Source organism: Narcine bancroftii, chromosome 5 (assembly GCF_036971445.1).
Source record: "Narcine bancroftii isolate sNarBan1 chromosome 5, sNarBan1.hap1, whole genome shotgun sequence".
NCBI lineage: Eukaryota > Metazoa > Chordata > Chondrichthyes > Torpediniformes > Narcinidae > Narcine > Narcine bancroftii.
The window spans coordinates 247,108,980-247,128,772 of record NC_091473.1 but is presented as its reverse complement, the minus strand read 5'-3'; the positions used below and the strand labels follow the sequence as shown (position 1 = coordinate 247,128,772).

The 19,793-nt window shown below is 42.0% G+C and overlaps 1 protein-coding gene across 4 annotated transcripts in view; it reads left to right on the top strand.

The window, feature by feature from the left end:
* The window catches only part of LOC138765150 (cyclin-dependent kinase 18-like), a 96,455-nt gene extending 82,344 nt beyond the window's left edge, over positions 1–14,111 (top strand). For 3 of the 4 annotated variants that reach the window (XM_069941979.1, XM_069941980.1, XM_069941981.1), the window contains exons 15-16: positions 792–869; positions 1,878–5,927. In XM_069941979.1, the coding sequence (XP_069798080.1) occupies positions 792–869; positions 1,878–1,915 (116 nt within the window). In that variant the 3' untranslated portion in view covers positions 1,916–5,927. Of the gene's footprint in view, positions 1–791; positions 870–1,877; positions 5,928–13,979 lie in introns of those variants that run through there. The other variant, XR_011358503.1, reaches the window with a different exon arrangement.
* Positions 14,112–19,793: the final 5,682 nt, after the last annotated feature.

The window sequence follows — 19,793 nt, the reverse complement described above, 5'->3', positions numbered from 1 at the left end:
TTTATATTTTTTTTAAAATTCTGCCAGGTTTAACAATGTGATACATTGTATACAACTTGAAGATGCAACCATGGAAAACTTTGTGCGTAGTATGATGTTTGCTGGTTCATTTTGAACCATTCATTATTAACAGCTGACTACATTGACGGCAGCGCGACTAGGTTGGGGGGAGGAGGAAGGGGGAGAGATGGCAGCGCGACTCGGGTGGGAAAGGGAGAGAGAGAGATGCCAGTGCGACTCAGGCAGGCGAGGGGAAGGGGATCGTATTATACAAGGGGGGGGGGGGGTAAAATTTTTCTCCCTTTTTCCCATCAAAATTGGGGAGGTCACATTATACACAAAGCGCATTATGCATGAATATTTACAGTATTTAAGGTGAAGTATTTGAAAGATTGAGCAACTGAGGATAATGAGGAATTCATTTTTGTAATATGGGCTATTTTTCTGCAATTCTATTTAATTAACCAGTTGAACAAGATTTAATGAAATGGAAAGGACAACTTAATCCCTTGTATTTTTTGTGAGTTCATAGACAGGATCCTCTCTGCTTTTTAAACTTGAATGAATACAGGCGTCGGTAACTTTTTCTTCCTACTGCAGTCCAACCATCCCAAGAATCAGACCAATTAACCATTATTTCACTGCCTCTAATAAGGCTAGAGGTATCTAACTAGTGACTTCACCAGTTACAGCCAGTAGATTTGATGAAATGAGGTGGATTTGTGCAAAATTTAATCAGGGGGTCACTGAATCAAAATATGTTTAAATGTTTTTTTTTAATTTCTTTCCAGATATCAGTATTTTTACTTTGAAAGAAATCCAATTGCAAAAGGACCCAGGTTACCGAGGGTCTTCCTATCCACAGTCTGGTGAGTTCCGCTGGGATGACCCATACTGTTCACTGAGGCATTCCTCTTGGCAGTGCAGGGAAAATGGAGAGTGTCTGTTTGAGAAAGGCTGTTGTTCACTCACAGCTGATGGCACAGGTTCAGAATTACCTTCAGTAACTGTGTTAACTGGGATTGGAATAACTGGTTCTAGGATTGAAGTTCACTTGGGGACAACTGAGAGTGTGATAAATTTAGTGCAAAGTGATGAGGACGAACATACTGCTTGATATTGCAACTGGAATTATAGAGGCAATTTGAACAGGGTAATTACGATGACCATGTGCAATTTGCTACTGTGATTCCAATGCTGGTTGTAACAGAATAACTAGGTTTAGGTTGTTAGCTAGTGGGGGACAAGTGGAATTGGGTTACTAATGTGTGTGGTTAAAAGGGATTGAGTTGACAGTTTGTGAAGTTATAAGGGTGCTCGGTAGTAACTGAAATTAAGATGCTGGTTTGCAAACTTCTGAGGGGTATAAAGTCAACACAAGCAGGCTTTTTCTACTGAAGTTACGTGAGGCAAGCACAAGAGGATATGGGTTAAGGATGATAGGTGAAATGTTTAATGGGAACATTAGGGGGAACCTATACCCGTGGAGAGTGGTGAGAGAGTGGAACAAGTTGCCACCTGAAGTAGTGAATGCAGGCTTAATTTTTACAATGAATGAAATTTTGGATAGGAACATGGATGGGAGGGTTATGGAGAGCTATGATCCAGATGCAGGTCAATGCGACTGGACAGAATAATAGTTTGCGACAGACTAGTTGGGCCGAAGCGCCTCTTTCAGGGCTATAACTAGAATTAAAAAGCTGCTTAGTTTAAATGGGAGTGCATTCCAATTTTTGTGCCTCATCGAATACATAAGATCCCTGTTGACTTTCTCATGGCATATCCACACTCACCCGAAAAGCTGAAGGTCAATGTGAAAAGTTCTGAATGAATAACAATGGAAATAAAGTCTCTAACTATCTGTATTTGTCTACCAGGCCGGGGGAAGAATCGAAGGCAGAGTGTCCTATTCTAGATGATCCATGTATGTGTTCACTCCCACGTGATGATGAGACAACAGCTCATCGCCCATATGAGACATGTCATGGATTGAGGTGAGGCGATGACAGTCAACGATGGCAAAAGCCACATGAGGTCATCATCAGTGAAATGAGATGAAGCGGCGTGGGAAATGTCATGCGGAGTGGAAGGGACCTATTCAGCACATCCAATCTATGCTGCCATTGAACTCTCTCTGGTCCATGCATTTCCTCATTCCATCAGTCACCTTAATTCCATGACTTACTGAGGCTGTTTGGCCCCACTCTAAATTCCACAATCTGTCTGATTGGCTACTTGAACATCTCTTGATTGTGGGGTGCCTGCACTGGCCTCTGAGATCCAAGTATCTTAGAGTAGCTGTTGTATTGATTCTGTCCTTCCAATGGTTTGGGAGTATTTGACCTCGACAAACCCTCTCCCTCATCTTGATGGAAGATTTCCTCCTTTAAACTTGCAGGTTCAAAGCAAGTTTGCATCTTCATTCAATAGGCATAGAGGCACGGGTCATCGAGGGCCTATGGATCGAACTTCGCAAGGGGCTCGGGCCTACAAACTCATACTAGGCAAGGGAACCTGAAGAGGGTAGGAAGAAATGTCTGTAGCCAAAATGTCATAGATGTGTAGCAAACCCAGAGGGCATGGGCTCATTGTGAATCCAGGCTTCACCGGATCGTACCTGGCCCAGGATATATTAGCTGATAGTGGTCCCAGGAGGCACAATCTCTTGGTAGACCTGATAGACAGAGGTTGGAAGTGGCCTCAAAAGATGGAGGATTGAAGCAGGCCCAGGCAGCCCTTGGATATTGGTGAGGCCCAGAGTGCTCTACACCAACCTATTCAGTGAGCCCAGAAAATTCACCTGAAAGTGTGCCTAGAGGGTTCAGGTTGATAGTGGTTGCAGGGGGGGTCCAGGCTGAATGTGGGCCTTGGCTGATAGTGGGCCTTGGGGGGAGGTTTCATAGTAGCCCTGGGGCCCAGATCCTTCAGGCTGAGAGTGGCCCCAGGATCTTCAGGTGGATAGGAGGCCCAGGAAACACTAATTCCTAATGACCTGATTGCGGGATCAAGGGAAGGTGATGTTCTTGTGCAGTGAGGTAACATTGTATGAGGAACTTTGGCTTCCTGTTGTGTAGTGAAGGAAATCCTCCAGCTGACCTTCATGTGAATGTGGTTCACACTTAACTGCCTCAGCTTCCTCACTTGAGGGAACAATTAGAGATGGACCATAAATGCTGGTCCAACCAATCCTGAGAACGAGTAAATTTTAAAAGAATCTGTCAAGTCATCTACAAATGTTGAAACTGTGCCCTGTGTTTCTCCTAAGCCTTGATCATTATATTATAAACTTCAGTGTCCCTCATGATGAGCTTTCGGGACACACCACACTGCTGCCCCTCCCCCAAGATATTCCTTCTTTGAGTCTAAGGAACATCCTTTTTCCATGGCTCTTTGTTTGTTATATCTTGGCCTTTGGACTTCAATTTTACCATTGATTCTATCATATGGTGCACTGTCCTCTGAAGTTAATGTGTCCTCGAGTTTCCCATCTTGTGACATCGCTCTTGGATACGTATTGAGAGAGAATGTGCATTTCAAGCCACAATCGTTAAAGTATTGTTATGTAGATAGCATTGTTAAAAAATTGCCATAACAATGCTTTGTAGTTTCACAATCGTCTAACAATTTACTATTTATTATGGGACCATCTTGACATCATTATTATAACTGTGAGGAGAGTCTGGTCATTCTTTAGATAGCTGAAACACCTTTGGCATTTCCCATCCATGAGAAGCTTAATTTGATTTGTGGAAGATGCCACTACTTTGAAGAGGAGCAGGGCATAACCCTACAAACCAACTCAACCAGCATGACCAAACGTCGTTTAAATCATTGATTTATGGGATCTCGCTAGAAACAAAATTAACTTCTCCATTTCCAACATTATAACTGATGACACTTTAGAAGTACTCCATTAGGTATAAAGGACTCTGGGGGAAGATTATACAAGATTGTAATTTCCCCGGTGATAAATGAGTATTGTGCAGTCAGTATATTTTCAGTTGTTGTTCTAAAAGTGACGCGTGAAAACTCTGAGCTTCAAACAAATTTGTTGGATATAGAAATAATTCCTCCCAATTACTTGTCCTTGACAATAATTCATTTTCAGATTAGATTTCAGATTTATTGTCAGAGTATATATGTGACATCACATAAAACCATGAGATTCCTTTTTCCTGTGGACGTGGCATAATTACCACTAATTGGTAGTGCAAAAAATAAACTGTACACAGCATGAACATGTAAACAGATAATGAATGTAAGCAAACTGACTGTGCAATACAGAGAGAACAAATGAAAATCAATAAGGTGCACAAGTAAGGGTCCTTAAGCGAGGCCCTGATTGAGTTTGTTGTTGAGGAGTCTGATGGTGGAGGGAGAGCAGCTGTTCCTGATCCTGGTGGTACGAGTCTTATGGCACCTAATACCTCTTTCCTGATGGCAGTAGAGAACAGAGTGTCATTGAGAATCTCCATATGGGGTCATTGTTTCATCTTGACATTCCATTTCTTGCTTCTGAGGAGAGCATTGGAAGAGGAGCAGTTTCCCAGTCCATTCAGTGCAATCTATCACCATCTGATCCCTGAGAAAGGAGGTTGTCTGTGGCTTGACGCTTACCTGAAGTTGATGTGCTGTGGATTAATTTAAAAAGTAAAACGAAGGTGGCAAGGTTCCTTCTCAGACTTTTCAGAAAGCTGAATTCCTTGTGTTAAAAATGTGTTTAAAAAAACTATTGTATTGAGACATGTGCGGGGGAAATTGGTGAAAGCACAGGACCATGGATCTGAAGACTTCTTGACATACAGGTACAATTTATTTCAGTTTTACTCAGTGCCAAGAGGTATGTTAATGAAAATTGGGCTGAAGCAGTCCCAATGGCAGCACATTATCATTCAAGTTCAATAAATTAATCAAAATGTTAGCTTGTAGTGGTATGTTGACTTCTATTACAAGGGAATTGGAATAAGTGGGCTATAAGTTCCTCATTTTAAAATGCATATTAAGATATTGAGGTGAGGGTCTACACTAGTCTTGTGGGAGGGTTTCCTTCCTGACATGAGAAGGTGAGATCCTCTTGGAGGCTGATTAGATAGAATTGGTTTGGAGACTAGTTAAGTGAGAATGGAACAGAGGTAAGTTGGTGGAAGTTGTCCAGATCCTGGGTGGGTAAGATTGGTCTGGAGACTGGGTGGGTGAGGTGGTCTGGAAACTGGGTGAATGGGATTGGTCCAGAGACTGGGTGGGTGAGTTGGTCTGGAGACTGGGTGAATAGGATTGGTCCGAAGACTGGATGAGTGAAGTTGGTCTGGAGACTGGGTAGGTGAGGTGGAATCTGCTGGAAGAATTCAGTGGGTTGAGTAGCGGCAATGGGAGAAAGGAATGTTTTGAGCTGGAGCCTTATCAAGACTGGAAATACAGAGAGAGAAGGCAATGCAAAGGGGACAGGCTGGGAGATTTGTCCAGGGACTAAGTAGCTGCAGTCAATTCAGAGATTTGATAAATGGAGTTGGTCTAGAGGTTAGATAGATTCTTATGCTTTAAATGACAGAAGGAAATAATGTTCCCAGAACTAATACTCCTTGTCCTAATAGGTTCATATTTTCATATGTATACTGGAACCACATGTAGTTTGGCTGGTAGGATTAATAGCCTTTAATTCAAAAAAGACAAGTCTGAAACACTAATCAAATAAATAATCATTATGCTCAGTATATGCAAAATCCCATTTTATAGGAGGTGGTTTGTATATTAACAGAGAACTTTCTGAAGCTCAGAGTTTCCCAATTTTGGTTTTGTGAATTTTTGGTGAATGTTCACTAGCACATCCTGTACCATAGTTATACAACACATTCCAGGGCAAAAAGGAAATTGTAATATCGTCTCCTGAAATTGATTAAATGTTTATTAAAATTTGCTTTGAAAAACTCCATGGATTGTAATGTTCATCTTCTAGTTAACTGGTTGCTTTCAGGTAGTTCGAACTGCTGTGAGTTGCCTTTATCAGATTTTGCTTGCTTGATTTAGATAAAGACTTTAGAAGAATCAGTTAACCTCAGTTGCCATTACTAGGCCAAGGACTGGTGGAGAATTATTATAAGGTAGGAAGGAGGGCAATTTAAAATCTGGAGCTGCGGTATAATCTTGACCTTGAAGTTATTCAGCTACTTCTCTGAGGCAATGTCTGAAATAAATCTTGTGGATCTGTCTGAGATAGAAGATTACTTCCTTACCACACTATTTACTTATGTTGCCGCTCTCAGGGAGCTATAGACTTGCACTTCAATCCCTCTGGGCCTTAACGCTACTAAGGTTCCTAATATTTACTATACTCTTTGGTTTAACATTCGATCTCCCAAAACACTTGTCCGGATTAAACTTCATCTGCCATTTTTCCACCCGTTTTTCAACTAATTTATGACCGCCTTCCTCACCATCCACATCTCCACTGAATGTCACATCACTAGCAAACTTACCCATCAGACAACAGTATCTGCTGATTGGAGGACGTTGGTCACAGACCTCCAGCTGGAACTCCCCTCCACCATTATCCTCAGTTTTCTATAACTGAATCAACTTTGTATCCAATTTACCAACACACCATGGAGCCCATGTGACTCAATCTAGAATACTTTGCCAAATGCTTGACTAAAGTCCATCTATCTTCTTTGCCTCCTCCTCAATATCCTCATCAATCTTCTTTGGCATCTCCTCCAAAAAACAGAGCATTTAAATTTGTGAAACATCCAGGCACAAAGTCATGCCGGGAGTAAAAGTTGTCCCTAAGAATCTTCTCTAATCATTTCCGAGCATTGGCAGTGTATAATATCCTGGATTATCCCTGTTGTCCTTCAACATTGGCTTTCACTGTGGCTAAAGAGGACACAACAAGGCCCTAGCAACCTCTTTCCTTGCCTCCTTCGATATCCTGGCATATCAAAGTCAGTTCTTCTTCAACGTAAAATGTAGTTAAAAGGGTAGGTTAAGTAAATGTAGGGGAAGGAAGGAATAATTAGATGGAGGATAATTAGAGAATGGGAGCAATTCAAAAACTAGTCCTCTTGTATTTGTTTTTAAGTTGAAAGCATGCATCAGGTCTGGGAGTGGAGAGGGAAGTTAGAATGATCAGGTAAGAGGCAAAAATAAGACGGGCTGGTAGGTGATGGGTGAAGCCAGATGATGTGGGAATGATGGACAAGACAGAGACAAGTAAGAGAGGGCAGAGGAGGAGTAAGAGGGAGATGGAGATGGAGGCAGGAAGATGATATTGAATCAGATAAGAGAGTACTGAGTCTTGGTGAGACCTGGGAACCTATTTTGATGAACATCTGCACTCTGTCCTCTATGGCCATCTTGAGGTTGCAGTTGTTTGTCATTTCAACTCCCCTCTCCATTCTCACACCTCAGCCTTCTCCACTGCCACGGTGAAATCAAATGAAATATAGGACAAAAATGTACTTTCCACTTTGCCAACAACCCAATGGTTGTGAGGATTAAACCCTGAACTGTTGTATGATCCTGCATAAATAGAAGTTATTCTTTCACCACAACTGCAAGGGTGGAATAATCCTTATTTCCAACAGGATGGGCCAAGTGTGTCACGCAGTCAGAGGGATGGGCCCCCACAATGCCATTTCAGAATGAGCAATTTCCATTAAAAATAAAACAAGCACCAATGAGACAATCATTACTATAAGGAATTAAATGATCTTCAGCCAGTTCATCACACCCTGAAAGCAGAAACAAGTCCAAGAGTAACCTTTTGTACTCATTAATAGAAAAGATCACCCGTTGTATATTTGTTTTAGCTATCGCTGTTCATCTTAGTAACTTAGGGTAACTCGGCTCACTTATACCAGTCACGCTGATGTAAAATTCACTTTCAACTCAAGATTAGTATATTTCATCTTGATTCCTGTCGTGCTGAACTGCCAAAGAACATTGTCTTGGTTGAGATATTAAAACTGAGGCTCTGTCTCTTAACGATTAGCTCCAAAGTCCATGTCCTGAAGAACAGAAGTCGGCCATCCGGCCCATCGAGCCTGCTCCATCATTTAATGAGGTCATGGCTAATCCGATGATAGGCTCATCTCCACCTACCTGCCTTTCACCCGTATTCCTCAATTCGCCTACTTTGTAAACATCTATCCAAACTTGTTTTAAATGTATTCACTGAGGTGGCCTCCACTGCTTCAACTGTCAGCAAATTCCATAGATTCATCAACCTCTGGGAAAAGCAGTTCTTCCTCATCTCTGTCCTAAATCTACTACCTTAGGCTATGTCCCCTAGTTCTTGTCTCCCCCACAATGGAAAAACAAACACTACCAATAAAAGCAAAATCATTCTCTTTAATATTGGGTGAAGATGGAAGTTATTTCCAAAATTCTTTGAGGCTGTGTATGTGTGGTTTCTCTTCCTGCCAGCATTTACAAACACGTAGCTCATATATCTCTCACAAATGTCAGGAGTTACCCAAGTCTTCACTTGCAACCTGTTCCACAAACAGCCATGACTATAGTCAGTCATATATTTATGCAGACCTTCTTGTCATCATGCAGGCAGTCCAGTTATAAAGGTACACTTGGTCCTAAAATTTGAAAGTCTGACAATCAATTAAGTCATTTTGACTATTGCGAACTATGAAATGTACTCATTGTGTGTCTAGGAGAATTGGTAGACTATTAAACAGCCATCAAATGTTGGTTAACTATTTTCTTTCATTACGGCATCAGCTACCCAGTGCACATTGTTCCAGTTAGTCATTAATTAGTTGGGTGAAGGATGAAGTGGTCCCTGGAACCTTTCAGAAATACAGCTAGTTATCATGAAGGTTTACCTACGAAGGGATTCCTCTTCACAATTGTCAGGGCCATTGCTCATGCATGGAATTGAACCTGACTTCCTAAGTAAGGCAAAATAACATTTGGTTTATTTTTGTTTTCTTCTTGGATGGTCATTCAGGATTGAGGATAAGCTCCTTCCACTCCAATTCTGTGGGTTTTGATGGTGCTGATGAGGTCAAGGTGGGAACTGTAGACTCCCTCCACAGATGGGGCAGAAACCTACGGCATGGAAGCAGGCCATTAGGCCCAACTCTCCCTTGCCAACAAAGTAACTTCTTGAGCTAGGCCCATATGCTTAATTTGGCCCATATCCCTCTAATCCTTTTTCATCTGTGTATCTGTCCAAATATATTTTAAACATTGTAATTGTTCCTTCCTCCAGCAGTCTGGTAGTTCATTCCATAGATCCACCATCTTCTATGTGAGAAACCTGCCATTCGGATCCCCTTGAAATCTTGCCCCTCTTACCTGAAACTTACGCCCTCTAGTTTTAGGTTTCCCTACCCTGTGGGGTAGCCAAGTTTATTGTTATCTGATTGTACAAATTCAACCCGATTAAGTAAAACACGAAAATCTGCAGACACCTTTGTGAAGGGCTTAAGCCTGAAATGTAAGTTATTTATTTTTACCTTTGCTATATAAAGGACACTGCTTGACCTGCTAAGTTTCTCCAGCATTCTCTAAACCTTGGTGCAAAACATGCAGACACATAACCAGGCATAATGCAGATACAGACAAATAATATATATGCAGGACAAATATTTAACTTCTTCTTCTTTTCTTTGGCTTGGCTTCGCGGACGAAGATTTATGGAGGGGGGTAAAATGTCCACGTCAGCTGCAGGCTCGTTGGTGGCTGACAAGTCCGATGCGGGACAGGCAGACATGGTTGCAGTGGTTGCAGGGGAAAATTGGTTGGTTGGGGTTGGGTGTTGGGTTTTTCCTCCTTTGCCTTTTGTCAGTGAGGTGGGCTCTATTTGTTTCATAAATAGAAGAGATTGAGTCGTTCCTTTGGTCGTTCAGCATTCTCATAGCCCTTGGGAAGAAGCTGATCCTCAGCCTGGTGGTGCTGGCTCTGATGTTCCTGTATCTCTTTCCTGTTGGGAGCAGCTGAAAGGTGCGGTGTGTGGGGTGGAGGGGGTCCTCAACAATTTTGTGCACCCTCTTCGGACAACAATCCCAGTAGATTACCCTGAATTGGGGCGGGGGGCGGGTGGGGGGGGGGGAGGAAGAAGGGAGACACCAGTGATCTTCTCTGCCATTCTTATGATCCTGTGGATTGACCTCCAATCCATTTCTCAGCAGCCAACAAAATACACTGTGCTAAAACTGCCCAGGTCGCTTTTGATAAAGCTTCTGTGGCCAGTAGCCTTGCCCACTTCAGTCTTCTCAGGTAGTGCAGTTACTGTTGCAGCTTCCTGGCAAGGGAGGAGATCTTGAGTGTCCACGGTAGGTCATTAGTTAAGTAAACTCCAGGAACTTGGTGCTCACCACTCTCTCTACTACAGTTGTTGATGTGTGTAGTTGAGGGTGGTTGTTCCTAGTCCTCCTGAACTTCACGATTATCTCCTTCATCTCGTCCATGTTGAGACTTGGGTTGTTATTCTCACAGCATGACATGAGATTTTCCACCTCTTCTCTGTAGTTCACCTCATCGTTGTTGCTGATGAGGCCAACTACTGTTGCATCATCTGAAAACTTACACTGTTGGAGTTGGATCTGGTGATGCAGTCGTGGGTCAGTAGCATGAACAGGAGCGGACTGAGTACACAGCCCTGAGTTATGCCAGTGGTCAGCTTGATGGTGCTTGACGTTCTGCTACTGACCCGGACAGACTGTGGTCTTTATGTTGGGAAGTCCAGAATTCAGTTACAGTGTGGGGCGTCTTTGCCCCTCATGACTTATTGACCTCTTTCAGACTGTCTCTCATCCTCCTTCACTCCAGTGATAAAATAACTAACCTATCTAGTCTGTCCTTAGACCTCAAGCCCTCCAGTTCCAGCAACTTCCTTGTAATTTTTTTCTACACCCTCTGGAACAGCACGTAATCTTCCAAGTGTGATGTCACTAGTATCCTAATTCTTCAGTTCAGTCCCATGCCCAAAGAAGGCAAGTATGCCAAATGCCTCATTCACTCTCCTGACTCTCTGTGCTGTCACCTTCTGGAACCGGTCTCTCAGTTCTATCAAGTTGTCTGCCATTGACTGTGCAAATCCTGCTCTGGCCTTATTCCCCATATTCAACACCTATACTTTCCTCATTGAACTTCCATCGGCCATTACTTTACACCGTCCATTCTCAAAGACCACACCCCCCTACCTCACCTGGGGGAGTCACAGCATATTTAAATAAAAGTTTTTTTTTTAAAAACATTGAGGCCTACAGCACGGCAACGGGCCATTGCGGCCTACAAGTCCATACTGTCCAATTTAAACCCAATTAACGTACACTCCCGGTACATTTTTTTGAACAGCAGAGAGAAATCCAGAGCCCCCGCAGACAAGGAGAGAACATACATACTCCTGACAGACACAGTCTGGTCCAAATTGCTGGCACTAACACTACGCCAACCATTCCCCTCATGAAACATTTTTATTGCTTTTTCGGTAGTTGTTAGGAGAGAAGTACAGAAGAAACCAAAATTTGACTGCTTCACAGTGAAGAGGGCTCATAAACATTGAGCAAAGCCAGACAAAAGGTTGAGAATGGCTGCTTTATACATTTTCCCAGTTGGTCTGAATCCTGCTGTAATCTTAGATAACTTCCATTTAAATTTCAATAACCTCCCTTCACACACATTCCTTGAGCAAACAATCTGCAGATATGTTGCACTTGTTCCAGAGCGAATGTAAATGTTGCTTAGGGGTTTGTGGCATTGTTATTACCTAAGGCATCCAGTCACATGCATGGCGAACCCAAGTGGACACAATGACTGTGATTAGCAAATTAAGCTTGTGGGAAAAGGAGATGGAGGATCATATGGGATGGCTTCTCAGGCAAGCTATTACATCATTGACAAAGTGTCAGATTTGCCTGGTTGACAGTACCCTTGCCATACAAAGGATACTATTTGACCTGCTGAGTTTCTCCAGCATTGTGCTTTTGCTTCGTTCCACACTGTGATGCAACCTACCAGGCAGGGCCAGCGCTACCACTAGGCAAAATAGGCAGCTGCCAGACATCCGATGTGTAGGGGCCAAATGTACAAAAGTCACTGTGTACTTGCTTTATTAGTCAGAGTCCCAGGGTCTGTTGGCTGGACGCGGTCATCCTTATTCTGGTGTGCACGCACGAGGGCGCGATGGATTATGTCCCACGAGTGTCGGCTGGCGAATGCGCATCGCAATATGTCGCACAACATCAGGCGAGCAACATTTGCAGTGTTTGTTGGAAGCAACTCCTGACTTTTCTTCCCCCTGCAACTTGGGAAGGGGTGGGGATGAATTAAAGACACTTGTACTGAAATTTAATTGCAAAAGAAACCCAGGTCTATTAATAGCACATTCACTTGAACTGCAGTTTTCTATTGGTGAGTTGGATGTTTTGTTTGATAATATGTGGGTAAATTAATTCCGCACTGTAAATGTAGCAAATTGACATCAAAAAATATCGTGACAATTATTTAGGTACCTAGTTTCTGGTACTGTATTGCATTGAGTCGTTTCACCCCCAATCTAAACTATTAATTTTACATCTGACCTTTAACACTTTCTAGTAGATTCATTTGAATTTTACATGGGATGTGTAATTTAGTGGAAATTCTATGCTCAAATTTAAACTTTTCCATGTATTAACAAAAAGTTAAGCCGAAATTGAAATTGAACCATCATTGGTTATCTGCATCAGACGTCACAAAAATAAAATCAGTTAATTTCACTAGCAGGAAGCATTGCTTGCTCAAACTAAAATTTATTTTGATGAATGCGTGAATGTTTTGACTATTCTGAAGAGGGACTTCACTATGGAGAAAATAGATGGAATATAAGTGAGTTTTTCCCACCTGCAGGTAAACATTGTGCATGCATTATAACCAAATAATGAATGGACAAATTCAATGCTATTATTCCCCACCCATTTCCCTTCAACAAACATTAAAGCAAGGTCAAATGGTAATTGATGAGTGATGTCCATTTGTTGTTAAAGTAGGGACAAAGCCACGCCAGCAATTTACAGCCAGTATGAAAAAAACATCTTGAGACCCTGTTGCCTTTCTGCCTGTTGGAAAGTTGAAATGCCTTCATGTCATTTACTTGGAAAATTAAAAGAAACAAAAAAAAAATCCTCTGTCACTCAAAGGCTTTCACTTCAAACCATAATTTTAAGGTAACTGCAGAGATCCTTCCATGGCTTCCAATAAAAGACCAACTCCTACTGATTCAACTCTGAACCAAAACATCTATTTTGAATGCAGGGTCTGACTCGGGTAAAGTAGGAGCTCTTCAGCACCTGAACGCCACAGAGGATGAAATGTAACAAATCTTACTGACATGAAAGAACATGGCCATTTTTCCGTTACATTCATGTAGGTGCTTATAGAAATGAAGATGTAATAACTGTGGGTTTCAACATCGTCTTACGGTGTTCTAGATGTGCAGCTGTGACTTTAGGGGGAAATAGCAGGACAGTTTGAAGGAATAGCCCGGTCCTTTGAAACTTTTACATCAGTGTTGTGAAATTTGGATAATCTATTCAGAATAAAAACGTAAGCTAACTTAATTCAGAAAGATATTGATGCTGAAGATCTGTGTGGCCACAGCTCGAAGACTTCCAATGTCCATGCTCTCACAAAGTGCACTTCGTCCCCTCGGTCATGTGCCCAATATTTCCATTGCTCTAAGGACCCTTCTCCCACTTCCACAGTATCAGTGGCAAGGGGTGAACGTAGTTTCTCAAAACTTACACGTGCTCAACAATGTTGTGACAGAGACTCGATGGCTTGGCAACTACGTCAATTGAACATGCTCAGGCATCAGCGCGTGATCTGATTGAATTGGTGACAAAATTTGCAATGGAAAAGGTCGGCAAAGTGAGATTTTGATGTGCCTGAAACGGAACCTTCTGAGAGACTTAAATTGAATGAATGTACAATTGTCTCAATTCTGACTCTGCGTAAATATGCTTTTGCTACTGCCGTTTCAGGATTTCTCAGTCCACCACACACTTGGTCTTCCACGTGAATGCCGTGTTCTCTGGTTGCCAGAACAAGTCAGTGTGATCGATGGACCTTGACATGTTCAGGGTTTCTTGCTCAGCAGCCACCGATAATTATTTGTAAACTATTTATGTAAGAACATAAAATTATTTGCAAGTTCTGGGTAGTTTTTCATGAAGACTCATCATGTTCAGGGCAATTAGTTCTGCTCAATAGAAATTGTGGAAGTGCAGAGGAGACCTGACAAAACAATTCCATAACAAATGCACTGATGTTCATGAATACAGGCACACGCACGTGTTTGTGTGTGTGTGTGTTTGTATGTGTGTGTGCGTGTGTTTGTGTGTGTTTGTGTGTGTGTGTGCATGTGTGTGTGTTTGTGTGTGTGTGTGTGTTTGTGTGTATGTGTTTGTGTGTGTGTGTTTGTGTGTGTGTGTTTGTATGTGTTTGTGTGTGTGTTTGTGTTTGTATGTGTGTGTGCGTGTTTGTGTGTGTGTGTGTTTGTATGTGTTTGTGTGTGTGTTTGTGTTTGTATGTGTGTGTGCGTGTTTGTGTGTGTGTTTGTGTGTGTGTGTGTTTGTATGTGTGTGTGTGTGTTTGTATGTGTGTGTGTGTGCATGTGTGTGTGTTTGTATGTGTGTGTGCATGTGTTTGTGTGTGTGTTTGTGTGTGTGTGCGTTTGTATGTGTGTTTGTGTGTGTGTTTGTATGTGTGTGTTTGTGTGTGTGTGTGTGTGTGCATGTGTGTGTGTTTGTATGTGTGTGTGCATGTGTTTGTGTGTGTGTTTGTGTGTGTGTGTGTGTATGTGTGTGTGTTTGTGTGTGTGTTTGTGTGCGTGTGTGCGTGCGCGCACACGTGCATATACAGGATACTGCATATGTGTCTTCATGCGTGTGTGTGTGTTTGTGTGTATATGTGTGTACGTGTGTGTGAGTGAGTATACAGTATATGTGTTTATGAGTATATATATACTCTGTGTGTGTGTGTGTGTGTGTGTGTGTGTGTGTGTGTGTGTGTGTGTGTGTGTGTGTGTGTGTGTTTTGCACATACATGTGCACATGCCTGCACATATACAAGAGAAGTGGAATGATTAATAACACAATTGACACCATTCAGTGTTTTACATAGTCATTGCCACATGCTGGATAACAATGGCACAGATAACCACACAATACAGTAACCAGAAGAGCCCATATCTTGACGAGGGGCCTGGAACATCGCTTACTCTTTACTTCCTGTGGATGATGTGTGATCTGTTAAGTTTCTTCAGCACTTTGTGTATTGCATTAGAATCGCAATGTCTGTAGACTTTCCCGTTTAGATAACCATTGACACCTCAACAAGACTTTTTTTCATCTTTTTATTGTAAAATTACAGATTTCATCACAACACTGTGTTCATTTGGGATGAGTTAATCATGAAAAAAAATTGACAGACACTGTTGAACATTGGTTTTACGTTCTGCTGAACCTAAATGCTAAGTTAATTTTAACTTGGGTGCGGAACATGCCAATTAGTAATCCAGTTACTGTTCCTGCTGCTGTCAGAATAGCCATTTCCTTACAGAGTTGCACAATCACTGAGTGCCCACTGTCAACACCTTAGGGTTAGTTAACCAGAAACTCTGTGGAATCAGCCATATAAACTCTATCCTCATTCTTCTTCTTGGGCAGAATTGAGGATGATCTGTTTCCAGTTTGTACATTCTGAGGTGATACATGAGTCCAAGTAAAGAGATACCCAGCAGGTCGGTCGGCATGCGTGGAAAGAGAAACTATCAGTCTTTCAAGGCTGTGACTCTTCACCATGACTTTAACATTTAAAAATTTAGACATACAGCATGGTAACTGGTCCTCCGGCCCACGAGCCCAAATACACCAATTTACCTACAAGCCTCATACGTTTTTGAAGGATGGGTGGAAACCAGAACACCTAGAAGAAACCCATGCAGACACGAGAAGAACATGCAAACTCCTTACGGACAGTGCCGGATTTGAACCTGAGTTGTTGGCACTGTACTAGCATTGCGCTAACCACTAGGCTAACCGTGCCACCCAAACATGCTCAGAGGTTGGATTTGCTTTGAGGAGTAACTCCCTCATGATAGATCAACACCTCTCCATCATCTTCAAGGATCATCAGGAGCTTAACAGAATAATCACCCTTTCAGCTAGGTCAGTTGAACTAACCCAGGGTGAGGGCATCATAACATGATTAAATAGGCTAAATTCAATGAAAGTTAATTTAATGTTTTTCCAACTTCCTATGTGATACAGGAGATCTTTGTGTTCAACTTGAAGTTATCTATCATAATCCTCAATTTTTTTTTCAGGAACAAACCTTTTGGCATTTGATTCCATATAGAGAATCATGGCTCACATAAACTTTCCAGCAGGAGATTTTGCATCCTCCTCACCCTGCCCTCTTCCCTCTATGTTCACAATCCCTCACACCAAGCCTGATCAGGTCACAGACACTGGAATTTTCAGCAAACAATGAGATACTGGTGGAACTCATTGGGTCAGGCAGTATCCAGGTCAACAGTTAGGAAGGGGTGATATGAAGAAGGGAAAAGGAGGGGGTGAATAAGGTGGGGAAGGGCTGAGGTGATTGGATATTGGACAGAAGCTGTGAGACGTGGACAGACAGATAGAGGGAGAACATGGTTTTACCAAGTTCCTCCAGCTTCTCGTTGACTGATCGGGTCGACTATCACTTTGTCCTGTCTCAGATAAATCTGGCCAGATTCTACATTTTCTTGCTTGCATGGCGAGTAATCACATGGCACATGTGATCAAATCTCTGATGTGAGGACGAATTAAAGTGAAAGAAACTCACTGTTTTGACAACATTAAGCCCAAAACCTCAATTTAACTGGAATCTTGATGGAACTGATGTATTTCTCAGCCATTTACTTTGTAGGACACCTTTGGATAAGGAATTTGTTCTGTTTTTGCAGACATCCATAAACTGATATTTTTCATAAGTTGGAAAGGAATGCAAAAATCACTGAATATGGTAACCAGGATATTGTAATGAATGGTGTCAAGAGCAGATGACATTGACAAGATAGGACAATTACTAAAAGTGGAGAGAGGAAACTAATTCTGCCGCTCAGAGGAATTAACACTTTTGAATGGAATTGTTTAATGTTGACATGCACCAGATGCAATGAAAAACTCTATTTTGCATGATAGCCAGGCAAGTCAACCCATACTTAAGTCCAAAGGGCTGATTCTGTGCTGTAAGATTCTAATGGCCAGTGAATTCTCTTGGCTTATTTACTCTCCCTTCAAAACTTGATTAGTCCAACTTTCTTAGTTTGTGCTGTTCTAACAGGAAAGATAAAGCAAGCAGAAATATTGAACCCTTTTGCCCACATTAATTACCTTGGCTGCTTTGAATTTTGTTATCTGGAGGGTTTTTCTTTGGAGTTGTTTGCACAAATAGATGATAAGTTGTGAAAAGTATTATTTGTCTCCATTATCAGCCCAAGATCTTTACAAATTTATCAGAAGATAGGATTAAATTTAAGTGGCCAGTTTCATAATTACATGACAAAATCCCCATCTGGAAAGTGCTCTTTGTATCAAGCACAAGTTCTACATGATTCCCACCTCTCAGATCTTTAAATAGAATAAATTCTGTGATCTCACTTTCTGTGCATTATCTTGTTCCATATAATTCCAAGTAACTTCTTTACATAAGAACTGGTTATTGCACCTCGGGATTATTAATTCACCATCTTGTGAACCAGACATGCCTGTTTATCTCCAGAATACAAATGAAGATGGACTAACTCATTCTCTGAACTACGAAACTTATGCACAGAAATTCTAAGCATAGTCATAAGGACCCTGTTCTGCTGGCCATTTCTGCCTTCTTTCCCTGATATCTAGGAGAATGTATGAGGGTTTAAATATGGCCACTAATGGACAGCTAGATCGAATGTGCACCTAAAAAGAGACATATTATTTTTCAAAAAACAAACTGCTGGAGGAACTCCCTTCAAAAAAAGCAGAGAGCAGGAGTCAATGGAGCACAGCTACCTGAGATCCCGACAGCATTAATATCGACTTCTCTAGCTTTGGTTAAACTGCACCCCCACCCCCTTCTTCCCCAGTTCCTTTCCCTCTCCATTCCATCTTTTTTCGCACAAACATGATAAGTTCTTACCTCGACCCTTTTAGCACCGTTTGTTGGTCTGGATTCATCCTCCAGCCAGCATTGTCTCAATTCGGAGACTTTCTGAGCTTTCCTGCTTCTGGCTAATTCCTTGTTTCAACCTCAGGCCTGAAACATCAGCAACATTTCTTTTTCTCCTACCGTGGCTGAAAAGACTGGCTGAGTTCCTCCAGCATTTCTGTGTGTTTTTGCTGGAGGAGTCCAGCAGGCCAGACAGCAACCATGGAGGAAAATGGACAGTTGACATTTTGGTTTGAAATCCTGCTTCTGGAATGTGCGGGGATCAGGAAGATAGGCAGTGTTAAAGAGGAGGGGGGGTCTGTTGAAGATAGGTGGATCAATGAGGGGTGATAAATGGACAGATGGAGCCAGGTAGGAGAACAGGAGGATGGAGTTTGGGAAGCAGAGTCCGGAGAGGGAAAGGTAGAAGAAAACAAAGGAAATGAAAAGGTAGATGGAATGGGGAGGAGAAGGTAAAAGTGGGGAAGCTGCTGAAGGAAGGAGGTTGGTCATTATAATGAGATAAATTGGATCAGCAAGGTTGGAGGTGTTGTGGGCAGCAAAGAAGGTTTTCAAAGCTTGCAGAGGGATCAGGACCAGCTGGAAAAATAGGCTGAAAAATGGCAGATAGGGTTTAATGCAGACAAGTGTGAGGTGTTGCATTTTGGAAGGTCAAACCAAAAAAAAAGATATATGCAATAAAAGGTAGGGCACTCTGGAGTGCGGTAGAACAGAGGGATCTGGGAATACAGACACATAATTCCCTGAAAGTGGCATCACAGCTGGATAGGGTTGTAAAGAGAGTTTTTGGCATATTGGCCTTCATAAATTAAAGTTTTGAGTATAAGAGTTGGGATGTTATGGTAAAGTTATATAAGACATTGGTGAGTATTGTATGCTGCTTTGGTCACCTAACTACAAGAAAGATATCAATAAGATGGAAAGAATGTAAAGAAGATTTACTGGGATGTTGCTTGGACTTCAGGAACTAAGTGACAGGGAAAGGTTAAACAGGTTAGGACTTTATTCTTTGGAGCATGGAAGAACGAGGGGAGATTTGATATTTAAAATTATGAGGGGTTTCGACAGAGTAAATGTAGATAGGATCGAGCCGCCAGCTGAAGTAATGAATGCGAGCTCAATTTTAACATTTAATAAGTTTTTGGACAGGTACATGGATGGAAGAGGTATGGAGGGCTATGGACTGAACGTGGGACTAAGCAAAAAAAAAGGTTCGGCACAGACTAGAAGGGTCGAAGAGGCCTGTTTCTGTGCTGTAATGTTCTATGGTTCTATGGTCTACACAAAGTTTCCACCAGCTGCAATGATATACACCCCCCCCCACCACACCTTCCTGCTTTCCACAAAGGCTACTCTTTCCATGGCTCCCTTGTTTGCTCTTCTTCCCTAAGTATCTTCTATCTCAATAAGAGGGTTCATTGAAGGTTGACAAGAATGATGTCTGGAAATAAGGCCTTAGCCTATGGTGTTCAGAGAATTAGGGATGACTTCACAGAATCATTTTGAATGTTGAAAGGCCTGGACAGGGAAGATGTGGCAAAGTGGTTTCCTGTGGTAGGGGAGTCGAGGACAAGAGGCCACGATTTCAGGATTGA